The 18813-nt window shown below is 52.4% G+C and overlaps 1 protein-coding gene across 7 annotated transcripts; it reads right to left on the bottom strand.

Moving 5' to 3' along the window:
* Positions 1–856: 856 nt before the first annotated feature.
* Positions 857–18122, bottom strand: LOC119258645 (leucine-rich repeat-containing protein 74B-like). Of its 7 annotated transcripts, none has more exons than XM_037526902.2 (9): positions 17938–18122; positions 17180–17322; positions 16606–16738; positions 15531–15737; positions 12559–12668; positions 11488–11603; positions 10313–10391; positions 8560–8655; positions 857–3219 (listed from the first exon to the last, which is right to left on the bottom strand). In XM_037526902.2, exons 1-9 carry the CDS (start codon positions 18062–18064, stop codon positions 3085–3087), a joined length of 1146 nt encoding a protein of 381 aa, XP_037382799.1. In that variant the 5' UTR covers positions 18065–18122; the 3' UTR covers positions 857–3084. The 7 variants fall into 7 exon arrangements, with proteins under 7 accessions (XP_037382799.1, XP_037382933.1, XP_037383014.1 ...); XM_037527036.2 differs by lacking the exon at positions 17938–18122 and adding an exon at positions 17463–17565; XM_037526963.1 differs by lacking the exon at positions 857–3219 and adding an exon at positions 3228–3324.
* Between the last annotated feature and the right edge of the window lie 691 nt (positions 18123–18813).

The raw sequence follows: 18813 nt of genomic DNA, 5'->3' as shown, positions 1-18813 counted from the left end.
CCTGGTGAGGCAAGGGGTTGGGCACCGCACTGTGAAGCAATCCGCAGCCTTTGCAGCATGAGTTCGAACTCCGGCCGGCCAGGGAGAAAACACATGGTGGGGCAGACCTCTCCTGTCTTGCCCACTGCTCCCCTCAGCAGGGTGTTTCAGTCAGTCTGCCTGTTCTGTTCCCTACTCTGTCTCTGGTGAATCCTCTCACCCCCACACCTCTGGCCTGTACCCTAGCTCTTGTGTGCATAAGTAGGTGGATCTTGGGGAAAAAAAGAATAAATTATTATTAAAAAAAGAACGTTTAATACAATTAGTGTGCAATATAGACAATTTGTGCGCAGAGAAGAGAAAGAATATAGTTAAAATAGTTTCCATTTAAACATCCAGTTACCTATCCCTGCATGGGTGAATGTCCAGCCAAACAGGGTTGGCCCAAAGCAGGGTCACTGAGGTCTGAAAGTTTGCCATAAGTCTAAAACACCTTCTGGGGGGGAGCCATGAAAAAGGGGCAGAAGGGACCAGGAAAGTCTGGAAGGAAAAGGGCAAAATCAAAATACAAGTCAAGATAAAGGCTGCCATTGTCAGTCCCCCCATGGGTTCCTCACCCATGTCTCTTTTTTTTTTTTTTTTAAGATTTATTTTTATTTATTTATACAAGCACTGGGTACAGTCAGAAGCATGGGAGGGTGAGAGAATTCACCAGAGCCAGAGTGGGGAGCAGAGCAGGCAGAAGGACCGAAGTACACTGCTGAGGGGAGCAGCGGGCGGCAGGAGAGGTCTGCGCGCCATGTGGGACCCTCCTCTGGTGGCCGGGAGCAGCCGGGGATCGAACCGGCGCTGCAGAGGCTGCGGGCAGCTTCGCAACCCAGCGCTCAACCGCTGCGCCACCGGGGAGGCCTCACCCATGTCTCTTTCAAGTGTCTCTTTTCACGTCACCAAGTCCCTGGCTCTGTCCAAGGCCAAGAAGCAAGCACGGCTTCACATGTCTTTCCTCCAGCTTTCTTTCTCCATCTCTCTCTGCTTCTTCTCTTTCCTCCAGCCCTTTCCCCAGTCATTTCTAGTTTACCACCTTGCCCAGCTCCGCCCTTCCTTAGGGTGGGGCAGAGAACCTGGAATCTTCCCTTTCCCTGGGGATTACACTATTACAACACCCCAGCTCCCAAACCTGTGCAGACCCCTAGCTCAGGCTCTTCGGAGAGTCTCTTTCACATCCAGAGAGGCCACCCCCGCCCCAGAACTTTCCTTGCTCTTTCACTAAGCAATAAATGCTGAGTCTTTGCCTGCCCTCACCAATGTCTGTGAGATCCACTTTTCAGTCTTGACCACAGAGTCTCAAATGGCCCCTAAGTCCATCCCTCTGATTTCCAGTGGGTGGAGCAGTAGACAGTGACTGGTTTGCCAGCCTGTGTTGTTGGAGGACGAGATCGGAACTAGGGGCCCTGGGCCTGCTCCCTTGTCTGGTGACACTATTAATTTTTCTGATTATAAAAGTAACACTCAAAGTAAAAAAATGTAGAAAATACATAAAAACATAAAGAAAAAAACCCATAAACCCACCCCCTAGAAATAAACATTGCCAATAAGTTGGGGGTTCCGCTCCTTTTTTTCCCCCTGTGTATATACATTCACACACTTAAAAATACAGTTTGGATCCAATAATATGACTTTTTGGTAACAGCTTTATCAAGATAATTCATGTTTTCCAATTCACCCATGTAAGATGGTGTACAAATCGATGTCGTTTAGTATAGTCAGAGTTGGGTAACCATCATCACAACCAATTTTAAAACATTTTTATGATCTCACAAAGAAATCCGTATCTTCCAGTTGTCAACCCTCCAACCCCCAAGGTTGCCTTGGGCAACCTCTACTGTACTTTCTGTCGCTGCAGATTTTTCCTGGTTTGGACATTTCATACCCATGGAATGATCCAGAAGATGGTCTTTGTGACTGACTTCTTTCACTCACATACATAATGTTTCCAAAGTTTATCCATGTTGTGTCACCTGCCATCCCTTCCTTTTTCTTTTACATAACTTTATTGACTTGCGGTTCACATACCTTACAATTCACCTATTTAAAGCATACAATTCAATTTTTAGCATATTTACAGAGTTGTGCAACTATTACCATAATCAAATTAGAAGATTCATCACTCCAAATGTCACTACCTTTTATTGCAAAATAATATTTCATTATATGGGTATACCATATTTTTTTTATCCACAGATCAGGTGGTGGGCAATTTCACCTTGTGGATATTATGAAAAATACTGCTATGAACATTTGTGAAGAAGTTTTTGTGTGGACCAAATATTTTCGTTTCCATAGGAATGGAATTGCTGGGCCATAGGGTAACCCTATGTTTAAGCCTTTGAAGATTTCCAGACAAACCATGCGAGACTTTTATCCTGACTTTCTCACTTAGCATTAATCGTGTACGTTTTCATAAATTGTTAAATGTCATTTGAACATTTAGTAACATTAGTAAAAACATGCTGGGGTTTTACTATTTCCAGAGTTCCACCTCTTAGCTAGCCAATCCCCTATTATTGGACATTTAGACCATTTCCAGTTTCCATGGTTGTAAACAGCATTTCAATGAACATCTTTGGGCACTAATCCTTGTATCCATCTCTAGTTATTTCTTAGATGAGATTAATCAGACCATTGGAACAGAGGGCACCGGCAGTTTAGCGTGCATAATAATAAATTGCCTTCCCAAAAAGTTGTGTCAGCATGCATTCTGTACGTTGAATTTGGGCATATCAGTTGCATACCTCCTTACATTTCAATTGCCTTCCAAGGTAGAGCACCAGGGAAAAAGGTTGTTTGGGCACCTTTGACACACTGCCCAGCACAATTTGCAGCACATAATATGAGTCTGTGTTGAGTGAAGGTAAAGGAAGGTCCCAATTAGTGCAGGGGCCACAGGGTATCAAGTCACGGTGAAGGTTGGCTCCACAGGACTTACCACCTGGTTGACAGGAGACTCAATTCAGACTCAAGGGGCAATAAGGCATCTGAACGGCCAGAATCCTCAGCATGAGAGCTGAAGTGACTGATGGGAGATGAGGAAGCCATACTCCGTAGTCATTTAGGGTCAGACACTGGCAGCAACTCTTTTTTGTATTCCACTCTATGAGCAGCAGTCTTTATGCAAAGTGCTGGGAGAATTACCTTCGTGGAACTAGCAAGGTCATCAAACTCTCTGTTCACGTGGATATTCTGAGGAGAAACCCAGCACAAAGCAATGCGTTATCCCTTTCTGAGAACTTGACGTGTTTTACCTACAGCACACAAGAGCTCGAAGACCTTAAGGTGACTTCTTTCCTGTGGATGACAATCTCATTATTCCCCAAGTCATTCAAATGGAGAAGGAAAGGGACTCAAGGGGGACTTGGAGGGTCCTGTTCTATTTCTTGATCGGGGGGTTGGTTATGTACGTTACATGCTGCTGGCAGAAATTCACTGAACTCTACTCAATCTATCTGCTCTTTTTTGGCATAGATATTTCTCAATAAAAATCAAAAATAAAGGCTTGGGGATAAAGACCTAGTACTCATTGAGTCTTCCTCTGCACAGGCCTGACCCCGAGTGGTAGGTATTAGCCTTGTTTCACATAAAGACAAGACTGAGTCCCGGGAATAATTTCGCATCAAGTGTAAGGATTCAGAAGTATTTCCCTAAAAACTGAGGATAAAATCTGTGAGCATCAGATTAGACTAATGACAGCAGTGAAGGAATAAGTAAACAGAAAATTGCATCTTGCCTAGTGTTGATCTCTAATCAGAATCCCATGCTGACTAGAATTTGGACCCAGGCCTGTCTCATTCCAAACTCTGTGGTGTTCTCATTACACTAAGTTTCTGATGATAACCATACGTTGTATTGAATAAGTATGTCTTTTGGCAGGACAATCTCATATGTGTAGAGTAAATGGAAGCGATCAGGGTTTTTCCGCCCTCCCGCCACTAGCATCGATGAGCGACAACTGTGGTCTTACACGCACGCCTGAAGGCAGACCCTCGAGCGTGGTGTGCGCACGCATGAGTGGGCACATCTGAGCCTGGGGCCTGAGCATATAAGGGCGGCAGCAGAGGCAAAGGCGGCAGAGAACTGTGCAGTGGAGTACAGCAGAGACCAGCGGACAGACCACAAGAGAACACCAGAGAGCCCAGAAAGAGCGAAGATTCGCCGGGGCGAGGAAGTCAGCCAGCCTTCTGGCCCCCAGGCCTCCCTGCCAGCCCTGCACCTGTTGCCTCACTACAGATGGGGTAGAAAGATTATTAAAAGCCTGAAAAAGCCATCGAGGGCTCCAGGACTCCTCCTTTACCTGTCTGCCTGTATCATCCAAAACCTGCTCTGTGCTTTGCTGGCATTACGATATGCCATTCCATTTCTTGTTTTTTAAGAATGTTCGAATTCAGGGGCCTCCCTGGTGGTGCAGCGGGCTGAGCGCAGTGCTGTGAAGCTGTCCGCAGCCTCTGCAGTGCGGGTTCGATGTCGGCCGGCCAGGGAGAAACCCACATGGCGCGGCAGACCTCTCCTGTCTTATCCGCTTCTCCCCTCAGCAGAGTGTTTCAGTCAGTCTGCCTGTTCTGCTCCCCACTCTGTCTCTGGTGAATCCTCTCACCCTCCTGCACCTCTGGCCTGTACCCCGGTTCTTGTATAAATAAGTGTAGAATAAGGTAAAAAGTTTCAGGCTTTTCTGCCCTCCCGCTAGTAGGATAGATGACGGAACCCTGTGGTCCCGAATGCATGCCTGATGGCGGGCACCTGGAATAGGGTGTGGGCAGATGTAGATGGGATTCGCCTGGGCTAAGACTGGGCTTTTAAGGGCGGTGTCACAGGGATGCCAGCAAGAAGCAGAGAAGCCGAGAAAGAAGCAGAGAAGCAGAAGCAGAAGAACCACGAGAACAAGGCCACCAGAGAACGCCGGAGAGCCCAGATAGAGTGAGCACTTGCTGGGGGCAGGGCCCCCAGTGCCCCTGCCTGCCGTGTACCTGGTAATCCCAATAAAAGCCTGCAAAAGCCACTGAGGGCTCCAGGACTCTTTCCTTCTTTACCCCATCTGCATGGGATCATAGAAAACCTGCTCCGTGGCCATTCCTGCCCCTACAATTGGGGTAGTCAGCAGTATGATCCATGCAGATGGGTATGGAGACCTGTGAAGACCTCAGAAGGGACCTCTGGAGCAGACTGAGAGCCTGTGACAATGCTGGAGGCGTCGTGGTGGCACAGGAGATGGACAAGGTCCGGTAACTACAGATGGACAAGGTCCGAGACCTCGCATGAAGGAGATGGCCCAAGAGGACCAGCCAAAGACCCCTGAGGCAGCAGAATCATCGGGGAAAGAAAGGACCAGAATTTGGAGCTCCCCAGTGCTGATGCAGGGAGAGGCCTGATGGACTTGGACTAATGGAGTTGGACTGACAATCCCGCCAGAAGGCAGAGGACCTTGCAGGTTGATATGTTTTGGGACCCTGGGGGTGGAACAGTTTCATTTGTAAACCCCAGGAGATGGGAATCTGGGGGTGGCCAGTAGGCCTTGATGGCCAAAAGCAGGCCTGTGTACTGCCCAGCAGCGAGACAGAGGAGAAAAGCCAACTGGGAAGGCAAAAACTGGTACTGATGCTAAGTTTGGGAAGCCCTGAGAGGCTGTTAAGCACTAAGTAAGCTGAGGAAGGCCAGTGAGTCTCGTAAAATCACCTGTGGGTGATGCCCTGCTCGTTCTTGAGTGAGGGTGAGGAGCTGAGGAACCCGTCCTTAGGGGACAGGTGGGGAATGTGGCTTGGGATGGAGCCCAAGCCAAAGAGGGGGGACCCAAGAGAGGCCGCATGTGGAGTGTGGATCCCCGACCCATGTGCTTGTGCAGCGGGTTGGCCTGAGTGCAGGGGTCTGCGTGTTGCATGGGTGGCTATGAAAGCCAAATGTTGGAGCAACCACAGACAGAAACCCTGAGGGTTGGCGTTTACCCCCAACAGTACACAATCGCCAATCCCAGAGCTAGTGCATCCTGGGGGTGGATGCGGTGTGTGGCTTGTGGCCGAGACCACAGCCAGAGAAGGACAGGAAACCTGACGGCTCCTGATGTGTTACGGCAGATGCTGTGAGTGGTTCCCCTCCCTCGTATGAATAGTGCCTTTGGCAGCAGAAGTGGTGGATCATCTGCTGGTGCCAATAATTATCTTTTGCATGTTGGTGCCCTGCCTGGACTTACTTGTGTTCTGTTGTATTTTGTTATATATTTCATTTGCTTTTGTGGGTCATGGCTGCAGTGTTCTATTGCCAAGAGAAACGTATATGACTTGTTGTGAAGGGCAGGAACGGACACAGTGCAGGTTTTCTGATCCAGCAGTCTGGGTAAAGGAGAAGTCCTGGAGCCCTCAGTGGCTTTTGCAGGCTTTTATTGGGATTTACCAGGCACACCACAGGCAGGGGTGCCAGGGGGCCGGGAGGCTGGCAGGCAGCAAGTCCTCACTCTCTCTGGGCTCTCCAGCGTTCTCTCGTGGCCATTTATTCTCTCGTGGTTCTCTGCTTTCGTTCCTGCTTCGCTGCTTCTTCTGGCATCCCTGTGACACCACCCGTAAAAGCCCAGTCTTAGCCCAGGTGAATTCCATCTACATATGCCCACACTATTCCAGGTGCCCGCCATCAGGCATGCATTCGGGACTGCAGGGTTCAGTATTCTATCCTAGTGGAGGGAGGGCAGAAAAGCCTGATACTTTTACCTTAGCCTACACTTGTATAGACTGTCTGTCAAAAACCCTGGGGGGTGGACTGTAGGGTAAGGTAAAAAGTATCAGGCTTTTCTGCCCTCCCGCCATCAGGATAGATGACGGATCCTTGTAGTCTTGAATGCATGCCTGATGGCGGGCCCCTGGAGTAGGGTGTGGACATAGGTAGATGGGATTCACCTGGGCTAAGACTGGGCTTTTAAGGGCAGGGTCACAGGGACGCCAGCAAGAAGCAGAGAAGCAGAAGCAGAAGCACCACGAGAACAAGGCCACCAGAGAACGCCAGAGAGCCCAGATAGAGTGAGCACTTGCTGGGGGCAGGGAGGCCTGTCAGCCTCCCGGCCCCCCAGTGCCCCTGCCTGCCGTGTACCTGGTAATCCCAATAAAAGCCTGCAAAAGCCACTGAGGGCTCCAGGACTCTTTCCTCCATCACCCCATCTGCACGGAATCATAGAAAACCTGCTCCATGGCCATTCCTGCCTGTAGGGTAAAGAAAATGTCAGGCTTTTCTGCCCTTCCGCCATCAGGATAGATAATGGATCCTTGTCCTGAATGCATGCCTGATGGCGGGCACCTGGAATAGGGTGTGGGCATAGGTAGATGGGATTCACCTGGGCTAAGACTGTGCTTTTAAGGGCGGCGTCACAGGGACGCCAGTAGAAGCCAAGAAGCTGAGAAAGAAGCCGAAGCCGAAAGAGAAGCCGAGAAGCAGCCGAACGAACTCCAGAGAGCTCAGATAGAGTGAAGACTTGCTGGGGGCTGGGAGGCCTGCCAGCACCCCTTCCTGCCATATGCCTGGTGAACCCCAATAAAAGACCTGCAAAAAACCACTGAGGACTCTGACTCCTCCTTTACCCGGTCTGCATGGGATCAGAAAACCTGCACCGTGTCCAGTCCTGCCCTTTACACTGCCCCTATAGTAAGTAAATCTTTTTTTGAAAAAGAATATTCAAATTCAGTGCCGACAGGAATTCTTAAAGCAGAAGGAAACTGGTCAAGGGCACAAGTCTCTGGCTTTGGAGTTGTAGAGACTAGGCAGATGGAAGGACACAGTAAGGATGCTACACATCAATTGTTTTAGACCTGAGGGATCAGAACTATAAAAACACATCTCTGGAAAGACACAAATCTGGGTTGAAATAAAGCAGGGTTAGAATAATTGGTATCTTTCTTTTAATAATTTGCATCTGGGGATTCTCTTCAAGTTTAACTGCCTTGGAAAAATGTCAGGGTCCCTCCCCAAACCCCCCCCCTCCCCCGTTAAGAAGGTGGAACTGAATGAAAAGGGAACCTAACCTCCTTCGGCCACACAAGCAGATTTTCCAGCCCCATGAACCACCTGCAGGCAGTAAGGCCAGGTTGGGAGGCGGATCACTTTACAAGGGCTGAACCCGCAAATCTAAACTCCAGCAAGCAGTGAGCATCATGCTGCTGAGCCTCTCTCTCTCTCTCTCTCTCTCTCTCTCTCTCCCTCTCTCTCTCCCCTCTCTCCCCTCTCTCCCCTCTCTCCCCTCTCTCTCCCTCTCTCCCCTCTCTCCCCTCTCTCCTCCCTCCTCTCTCTCCTCTCTCTCTCTCTCCTCTCTCTGTTAAAGGAGAAGCCAGGGGTGCCTGCGGAGTAGATCACAGAAGTACCCCCATCCGGGGTGCATAATGGAGCCAGAGTGGTATAATGACCTACATTCAGGCCTGGGGCTAGAATTTGGACTTGACCACACTATGTATCTGGGCAGGGACCTCTGTTTCTCTAATCCCCACTTGCTTCCTTTAAACAGAAATAACACCTCACAGGACTATTCAACAAGAGGTACAGTTTGTGAGAAGCTCTTACAGAGAAATCCAGCAGTTCTATGGCAGATGCTGAATTATCCTGGACAGACTTGAGAACAGCAAAGCAGCCTTCACTTTGCATAGGATTCCTCGACACCTAAGAAACACAGACACAAACACACGCAACACTAAGAGAAGCTGAGCCTGGGGAGTAAGACAGTAATGCGAAAGAGAAGGCAGGTATCTGATGACATGGCTCAGGTTGGCCCCGCTGTCTCAGCTCAGAAGGTGTCTCCCTAAAACAGGAGGAGGAGGAGGGAGTGAATGCTGGCTGAGGACCCACCCAGTGCTGACTGTGAGCTGGTGCCGACAATACAGACAAGACACGCCCCAACCCTGAAAGAACTCACCTGTTGGAGGGAGAGGGGGGAAAGGAAACATCATACACATGCAGTGTGATCAGTGCAATGAGATAGTGCCCCCAAGCTCTACCTGGGAGGTAAAGTTTGAGGGGGGCAGAATAAAACACCTGAGTGGAAGTTTACAGCTGAGGTGGGAAAGAGCAGCAGGAACACAGCAGAGGGGAGATGAAGCCCTGTGTGCGCAGAGAGTTCTGAGCAGCTCGGGGAGCGAGAGCCATTATGTGCTGCCAGTAGGAGGGAAGGAGGCAGAGCTCAGATTTAGTGAAAGTTCAGCTTAGTGAAAAGAGTTTAGTGAAAGATGCACTACTATGCTTGAATTTATCCTGAAGGGAACCACACTGAAGGGCTTAAAGCAGGGAGGCACAGGGTCAAGTTTCTGGTTTAGAAAAATCGCCTGGTAGCAGGTGGGAAGGAAGTGTTGGAAACTGACAGGCAACAGAATTCTAGGAGGGGAAGTGCAAAGCAGGAGGAGCAGGCTGCCCGAGCATTCTGCAGGAGAAGAGAGCTAAGGAAGGGTAAGTGTGGGAAAGAGGGACAAGCACTGGGCCCCAGCTTGTGATTCCATGAGAAGTACCCCTCCACCCTCCCTCCAGCCGCCCAGCCTGACTAGGCAGCTCTTAGAGGCTTTACTCTCAGAATCCAGCTGGCCAACAGGAGATCCGAGGCACCATACAGCAGGTGGAAACGTGGATCCAGAGCTCAGAAGAGGTCTATGTTCCAGCGGGGTTGAAGGTGGAGGAGGGGGTAACCAGGTGAACCACAGGCTGGGGTTGAGGGCGCTGCGGGGGCTGCTCTGTCAGCTGAAGGAGCTGAAGGCCAGGCAGGGCTGGATAGCCCCTGGAACTGATGAGTGTCCCCAGTCACATGCTCCACCCTTGATTGCATCTTCCCTTCTCTGTCTTAAGCTCCCAGCCCTCTCCGCACTCCCTCTCCATTGACAAGAGAGCCCCTGCTGTGCGCCCAAGACCTTGGGTAGGTCTGAGCAGGGGACTCAGTCTGACACCTAGGCTCACACGCTGACTTCCAGCAAGGCCAGAGGAAGCTCAGGGAAGAAGACAAAGGGGAAGCAAGAGTGCTCCTCACCATCAGCAGCAGAGCAACACTGCAGGGAGCTGAGAAGGAGGGATGGCAGGAAGGGTGGGATGCCATGCCACTAGGACGGAAGGATGAAGTGAGGAGGAATCTGAAGAAGTGAGACTCTGGCCCAGGCCAGAAATGAGTGAGGGGTTGAAAAGGGGAAGTCGTGGCCCCAAAGGAAGCCAGGAGGTTTCCTTTCTGAGACCCTCATCTAGGTTCTGGAATATGTACCTCCCACTGCTGTTGTGCTAGGGAGATATGCATGGCTAGGTACAGGCTTGAGCCTCCCCTCCCCCCAATCAGGCTAACACTCACAACAAGGATCCTTAGTGTCTGGTTGACCCGGAGGCCCAGGCCCAGCCTCAGGGCGCCCGTTGCAGAGATGCGGTTATTGCTGCAACAAAAAGACATGTGCGTTGCGCTAGCTTGCAAACAGCTGTGCAGAGCCAGACCACTTCAAGGTCACAGCTGGAGCTGCTGGCTCAGGCACCTGGTCAGGCTTCACATTCCATCTTCACAGATACCCTGGACCCTGGAGAGGTTAGGTGTAAATGGTGGATAACGAGCATGTTTCATTGGCAGCTCCCAGTGTTGAGGGAGATCACCCAGCCAGCATCTCCAGAGCACCCATCACCCCTGGTGGAGACAGCCGCCCTCAGAACTCAGCAGCTCCCATGTGTCTGCCCCACCTTGTGCCCATATCGATGACCATAACAGTGTCTGTTCTGGAAAACTACCCAAACTCCTCCCCACATCTGCTCTTCTTCTTCCCACTTTGTACCTTGGATCTAAACTCCAGTCCTCATCCCTGCTCTTGGCCACGTCTCCCGAGCCAGTCCCACATCTCTGATTTCTCAGACCCCAACACTGGACTTGCCTCTCAGCATCTTTCAGTGCCTCTTCTGGCCTTTTCCCTTCCATGGGAAGGAAGGTGGGCAAGATTGCAGTGGGCAGGCCCTGCTCACTCTAGTAGCCCCCAAGGAGGGGCTCGGCCACAACAGCTCATCGCCTGACTGATGTCTGCCATTTTTTCCTCTCTGGGCTTATGGTCCCTGCTCTGGTTTTCTGCTGAGGCTGGCACTGTGCTGGGGGCCGCAGGAGAGCTTGGCATGCCGGCAATAGTCATGTGCTGAGCAGAGCGTAAGTAAGGGCCCGCTTGTCAAGGCCCTGCCCAGCCCCACTCACACTCTGCTCCTCCTCTGAAAGGGAAGAACACACACAGAGCACCCAGTCACACCCACAGGCTCTGCTGAAGATGCCTCACTTCACACCAACTACCTGTGTGCTAGGAACCATGAGCCCCAACATGGAAATGATGAACTCAAGGAAGGACAGACCTGGGTGATCCTTGTGGCCCAAGCTGCATCATGAGTAGATGGTGGTAGGTTAGAGAATTTAAATGGCGAGAGACCAGAAAGATTACCATGGAGACCCTGTCTACAGAGTCTGGGGACAGTGACACTGACATGGGCAGCACCCTATGCTCTCACCTCATGCTGAGTTCCTCCAGCACATTGTTGGTCGCAAGTGCCTCACCCACGGCAGAGGCTCCAGGGTCTCCAAAGCCATTGTGAGAGATGTCCAGCACTTTCAGGAAGATGTTTGCCTGGAGCACAAAAAGAGCAACCCCATGGGGTCCCATGCAATGGTGGAGAAAGCCAGGAGCCAGTCGCAGGACCCAAGAGACCCGAGGTATAAAGATCACAGGCCGCGTATGGACAGGCAGAGTTTCCTGGGAAGTCATGTGACTTGGGTGGTGGTGACCGATAGAGTCCAAAGGCCAGAAACACAGTGCGGAAGGTGGATGTGGATGTGAATGACCTTCAGAGACTACGGGTTGGCCATGTGGCAGCAGCTGCCGGAGAAACAGTGCTCATATCTGCTTGGGCACCCCTCAGGGACAAGCGCCCCCAGGCACAGAGCAGCCCAGGAACCCAGAGGAGGCTCCAGTGAAGGCTGTTGGCTAAAGCTTATCCAGGGATTTGTGACGGGAGGAAGGAGGAGAGCTTGTGAGTACACGGGATGATAGCCTGACATGTCTTCTTGTGGGGAAGCCCTCAGGTCACCCCGTCAGGGGGCAAGGCAGCAACATCCATTCCCTGAGAAGGACTTGACAAAGGTGGTTGGCACTTGGGGCACTGCAGGTACCTTGTGCCATCCTGGCAGGTTCTTGAACCGCCCATCTACTGTGAACCTCACAGGGAGCGGGTGAGGTGTTTGAGAGCGTGTGCTGGGATCCAAGGGTGCAAGGGAGTCATCTTAGGGAACATGGATACATGCCCAGCAGTGACAATGTGTCTCCTCACTGCCTGATGCTCCCCACCAGCAGAATGTCTGGAGAAGGTGCACATGAGCTTGACCCCTTCAGTGAGTGCCCTGAGAGTGTGCACAAGTAGGTCATAGTCATTAAATGGGAGCCAGGAAAATTAGTCACCTAAAGCAATAATCTTTAAGCTTTGCTTCAAGATGAAAGGTTTGTTTCTGAAGAGTTCCAAAGGCAGGGGAGCTGGGACCCAGAGACAAGCCGAAGGAGATGACAGGGTGAGTTGGGGGCCTCTTACCTCCAAACCCTTGGCAAAGGCTACGGCTCCTGGGCCTCGAAGGTGATTCCAGCTTATGTTAAGCTGGGTGAGTCCTGTGTTTTCTGCCAGGGCCGGACCAAGTATCTCCCCTTCAGAAACACCAAGAGAGACCTCCTTACTCACTCAGTTCATTCCTTCAAAACATGATACGGATGCCCGCTGTGTACCAGGGTCTCCTCTGGGCATGAGGATCACAGAGTGGACCTGCACATAGCTCCAGCCTGCCTTCAAGGAATTCACACGGAGTGGAGAAGGTACAAATACAAATTAATGGGATGGGGGTATTATAAACTACAAACCTTGGTGATGCAAGGGGTTAAGTCTCGGCACTATCAAGTTATCACCAGCCACTGAGGCATGAATTCGATCCCCTCAGCAGTGTATTCCAGTAGGTCCACCTGTTCTGCTCCCCACTCTGTCTCTGGTGAATCCTCTTACCCCCACACCTCTGGCCTACACCCCCGTTCTTATATGCATAAATAAATAAAAATAAGCCTTAAAAACAACATCAAAACAAAAACGACAAACAAGGATGAATGGAAGAGAGTGGAGCTAAGCTTGCCTGGGGGCAGGGGGCAGGACAGTGAGGACAGAAGAGAGGAGCTTGGACACCGAGGGAGTCACCACACGTACACACATGCACAGAGGCCAGCAGACACAGGACAGGATTACACGCAGAGCCTCAGGGAGCATGTGCAGGCCTTCAGCTGGGGGTGAGCTGGGGGAAAGATAGCAAAATGAGGTAGGAGCGACGGGCACTTGAGAGAGACTGAGAGACCTTGGATGCCAGGCCAAGGATCTTGGGCACCACTGTATAGGTGGTGAGGAGGCAGGGAGGGCTTTAGAGTAGAGGTTGGGTTCCTTAGCAGAGGATGTAGGGGGTGGACTTGGGTGAGCAGGGGCAGAGATGAGAGTCTGGGGTGGTGCGGGGCCTAGGGGAACAGGAGCAGCTGTGGAGGAGTGAGGCAAGTTTCAGAGAAAAGAAAGGGAAGGCCATGTGGGGTAAGAAACCCTGAGAGATATTTAGCATGCGAAATGGGCAGAAGTCCCACCTACCACCCTGCTCCCCACTGTCAGCCCTCAGCACCAGCTCCAGCGTGCCTCTCAGCTGTCACCCTGTGTGGGCCTGTTGACCCCCCCTTCACCTGGTGAATAGCTCCTCAGCCTGGGTTCCTGCCATCAGGAAGCCTTGCCTGCTCATGTGGCCCGAGTCCACTGGCTTCCCTCCTTCCAAGCCCTAGCTGTTAGATTTCTCTCCCATCAGCCTGGATGGGATGCCCCTCAAGGATTTGAATTTGACTCCTCTGCATAGTCCCATCCCTGAGCATGGTCCAGGAAGGCTGGTGGGAAGAAATGCACAGAGGGAAAACAGCTGCTAATTGAGCAGAGCATTCAGTCTGCTCCTCCTGGATGAGGCCCCCAGGCATTTTTAGCACCATGGCGAGCTCTCTGCAGGCGGTGGGGATGGGGGCATAGGGGCCCCTTGTGCTGCCTCCCTGAGACCAGGACCCAGCACTGGGTCTGACACCCTCGGGTTCTCAAATGTGGGTGATTTCCTCCTTCCTTAGACATTTTCAGGCCTGGGAGGAGCAGTGGTGCCCTCCACTTCGTAGTGCAGCCCTTTCCTGCTGAACAGCTAGAGGGTAAGAAGGATCTTCTAATTCTAATGCTTGGTCTTAGTGACTGCTGTAGTCAGTCGAAGAGGCAGGGGCTACCACAGTCGTTCTGCAGGTGGGGAGACTGAGACCCAAGCTCCTTCACCCCTTAAGGGAGTCAAGCTCCCCACCACGGATCCCAAGGGAAAACAGAAGCGCTCCCTGAGTCAGCGTTGGAGACCCAGCCCTGACCCCATATCTGTGAGCCTTTACAGGGTTTTAGCTTCCAGTCCCTTCCATGCTGGCTGCCTCTCTGTCACTCATCCTCTGACCATGCTGGCCCAGAGAGTCTGAAACGATTTTCTCTTTTAATTTTACTGGTTCCCCACAGTGATTTTCATAAGAATGCACTCCTGGCAGTTAGGTTCCACGACTGACTCTCACAGGCTGCCACCTCATTGCTCTCAGCAGTCTGAGACAGAGCAGTGCTTCCCAAACATTCTGAACCAGACAAATCTCCTGGGGCACCCCTATAAAATATAGTGCACAGCAGCCACTCAAGAGTCTGGTTCAATGGGTCTGGGGATGCAGGAATCTGTATTCCTAACCCAAGGCCCCAGATTCTTCTTGTAATTGATTGGTTGAAGACAGAGAGATATGACTGCATGTTCCTGGCAAAGCAGATGGCCTGTGCAAAAGGTATGAAAAAAAAAAGTGATCAGCTCTAGCAATCCCACTGGTGTCTTCCACTTAGAACAAAATCTTCCATGTAAATTGTAAAGAAAAGAAAACCCAACAGCACAGGCATGCATGTAAACTGGAAAAAAAAAAGAAGAAATCTTCATGCCTGGTGTCATGAGTGGTAGCGCTGCAGCTCCCCGCTCTCTCCACCCTTCAGCCTGGCCTCTCTCCCCTGGCTCATGAGCTCAGCCGCACTGGGTCTGCCAGTCTGGGAACAGGTCTGCATGCTCTCTGTCCACTTGAAATATTCTTCCTCTGTCTCGCAGCTGATTTCCTCCCACCCAGGCCATTTCAGCTTAAATGTTCACCTCACAGAATCTTCCCCACGCACCCCTCTCCAGCGTGGGGTCCCCATTCTTCTCTAGAATGACACCCTTTTTGTTTCTTTTGTGACAGCAGAATTTTCATGGTTGGGCCCTCAAATCAGCACCCAGCACAGGCAGAGGAGGACAATGAAATATCCCTGGGAAGAATCGAGTTGTGTGTGGAAGGAGAGGGAGGGGGGCAGGCCTGCGTGGAGTGTGTGGGTGAAGGCTGAAGCAGGGCTGCTCAGCATGTCCCTTTCAGCACCACCCTGTCTGAGGAGCGCCCCATGCGGCCTTGGCTGGATGGTACCTGCTTGGTCATTCAGTTGGTTGTAACTCAGGTCCAGGGATTTCAGGCTTGTATGGGCAAGCAGAAGTTCAGCAAGGTGCTGGGCTGCCTGCTCCTCCAGGTGGTTCCCTGCCAGCTGCACCTTCTGTACAACTTGGTTCACCGTGAGGGAGGCACAGAGGGCTTGGGCTGCCACTGCTCCCAGCAGGTTCTCCGACAGGTCCACATCTGGGGACCAGCACAACCCCTCAGCCAGACAGCTCCACAGTCAGGTCCACCTCCTCCACCTCACCCCATCCTCCAAGCTTCCAGGCCTGAGGAGCTTTACAGTCAGATTGTTCTGGATTTACATGGAGACTCTGCCACCTTTGGGGACCAGGCAGCTCCCCGCTTATGTGTCCAGGAGTGTCATTGTCAAGGGGCTAAAACCTCCAAGTCTGCAGTCCTGGGAAGAATGCCTGTGGTGGAGTCACATCAGCAGCCACCTTGCAAATGATCTGTGCCCAAGAGCAATACACCCCACCCACAGAAGCCCTGGAAGCTGCATTTCTGCGCGCTGGCAATTACAGCCCAGGTGGCCATGCACTCACATGCCTCAGACTCTCTGCTGAGCATGTTATGATCACCACAGCCTCAAGGGTGGGCGGGAATTATTGGGGCCATTTCACAGATTGAAAATTGAGTCTCAGTGAGTTTGAGCTGCTTTCCTCGCGTCATCCAGATCTTTGTGGCAGAGGCAGCATTTGGATCCAGCCCCACCATACTCCCACGCCACCCTCCCTCTTTTCACACCTCCCAGGCCCTGCCTCTCTGTGTCACAGGACCCTCCCCCCCCCCCCCCCCCCCACCTTCAGTCACTGAGAGGCCACCAAATGCAGGGGGAGGAGGGGTGCTGGCCAGCAGAGGAGAGTGAATGGGGTGGGGTGGTTGGAAAGAGTGATGCCCAGTTGTGTGCGCACCTCCACCTGCCCCACCCTGAAATGAGGCCTCAGCAATACCAGCAGCCCCCATGTGAGAGGGCCCAGTTGGGGGAGCGCACATCCCTCAGCAAAGGAAGGACTCCAATCTGCCCACCTGCCTCAGGCTGAGCACCTACCACAGATGCTGCTGTTTTTGCTCACGGCACGTGCCAGGATTTCCACATCAGCCCCACGGAGCCCACTGTCCCGAAGGTCCAGCCGCCTTACATGGGGATTAGAGATCAGCGCAGAAGCCAGAGCCTGTGCCCCCTGGAGAGAGGAGAACAATGGGAGGGGCCTGTTCCTTTCCAGGACTAAAGGCCCCAGACACAGCCGGTTACTACCTGGCTGGCATTCCCAGGGGTCAGCCTACTCGTTGCCCCCAGCTGGAAGGCCTTCCCCTTCCCACATGCTCAGGGGGTACCTGCTCCTCTCTCTAGGCTACTCCTACACCTCACCTCCAGGAGCCCTCCCTGACCCCTTTCCAATGGGTTAGGGGCCCCCTGCAGACTCCCAAGCCAGTATACTGCTCTGGGTCATAGAGCAGTGTACTGCTCTGGGCCCATCTGTCACCCAGATGTGGGGGATGCGACATGCCTGGCACACAGCGGGGCAGGGGAGTGTATAGGATGGGTTCAGAAGGGCCACACCCTTAGTTGTTGCCCCAGGTCCTCCCTTCCGAATGTGGCACCAGGGTCCCTCCAAGGGTACCTGAGGCCCCAGGCCACGGTGTCGCAGGCTCAGCTCTGGGGAGCTCCCTTGGCGCAGAAAGCAGGGGGCAGGCCCAGCACCGCGGGCCCAGCAAGACCCCGAGTAGTGGGGAGCCTCAGCCATCTCTCCAAGTCCACGGGTGTCTGAAAGTCACAGGGACAAATGTGGATCCTTCTGCAGGCACAGCCACGGCCTCCTCCCTCCTGTCAGGTGCTTCCCCTCTTGAGGCATTTCTTTTCCTGTGCTGAGGACTTTGAGTCTCAAAGAAAGTAAATCCTCTCACCACTGGGAGAAGCTAACCCTGGCAGAGCCAGTCTGTCCGATGCCAAAGTCATTCTGTGTCTTTCTGCGGGAGCGCAGCCCACCTGTGTTTTGGGGCCTTCTCATGGGGGAGGGGGAGGGGTAACTGAAACAGCTCGAAGCTCAAGACACCCCTCAGCTTAGTTTGTCCTATGTGCTGGGGAAACTCCACCTGACTTCACTTCAGAAGGGGCCTCCTTTGGCACTGGTGGGCTTGTTTGCACGTTAACCTCATCCTGGAAGGGTATTCTAATAGCAGAAGTCCCGATGACGCCAGGAACCAGGAGGCTGAGGGGCTGCGTTCTGCCCTGGTGGGCACGTAGGGCTAAGCTTCCTGATGGACAGCGGTTCCCTGACACCTGGGCCCCAGATTGTTCCCTCTAGCCAGGGAGGGAAGCTCTCAAGGTGAGGAGACTGGCCTGACACTGATCCTTATGGCTCCGCCTGTCTGGGGGCACCTTCAGTCTCCAGGTCGGAATCTGAATCTGCCTTGTCCTCCGTGACCCCTGCAGGATGCCCAGCGACTGTAGCAGCCTCTTCCTCCTGCGCTTCTTCTTCTCCAGGCGTCTTGCTGGGCCCCCTCATGGTTACCTCTCTGTGGCAGTCTGAGCATGGAGACTGGCCCTGCGGGGGCCGCCCCTAAAGTGCGCCAAGAATGCAGGCAGACACTGGGCTGCGTCAACCAACCCAAGTGGCCTGCAGGGAACAGGCTCTGGAGGCAGCCAATAGAGACGCAGTCCCGGTCGCAGAGGCCCTGGTAACCGGTGTTGTTGGTTGCTGCAGAAATGGCCAGCACTTTTGACTCTGCGCTTGGGGGTGGGGTGGAAGTGGGGAAAACTCAGGAGATCCTGGGGAGTCTTGCAGAGCGGGACCACCCTCCCCTCTGGAACCAGTCACTCCCGGGATGCAGGTTCCTTTTCAGGCTCCAGCCCTTGCATATGCTGCTTCCTCCAGTAGGAAAATCCCTCTTCAGAGCTGCACGTAGAAACTTCAGATTCTGCAAGTGTTAGCTTGGAGGTCACCTCTTCAGCTGAAGCTTTAGTGGCTTTTCTCTGGGCTCCTGCTGCCCCCCCCTCCAACTGTCATCCTCTTACCCCCAAGGGAGTGAGCCAGGGGACAGGGGACAGGGGCTGCTCCTCTCAGCATCCCTAGGTCTGGCACTTATCAGATATAAGTGTAGCTGTTCCTGTTTTTTGTTTGTTTGTTTTAAAGGGAAGGCACACTTTTATTTATTTATATATTTATTTAAGATTTATTTTATTTCATTTTATTTTTTTATACAAGCACGGGTACAGTCAGAAGCGCGGGAGGGTGAGAGAATTCACCAGAGCCAG

The sequence above is a fragment of the Talpa occidentalis genome, unplaced genomic scaffold, assembly GCF_014898055.3.
Source record: "Talpa occidentalis isolate TD23 unplaced genomic scaffold, MPIMG_talOcc4v2.1, whole genome shotgun sequence".
In the NCBI taxonomy this organism is placed as follows: Eukaryota; Metazoa; Chordata; class Mammalia; order Eulipotyphla; family Talpidae; genus Talpa; species Talpa occidentalis.
This window is presented reverse-complemented; position numbering and strand designations above follow the sequence as displayed.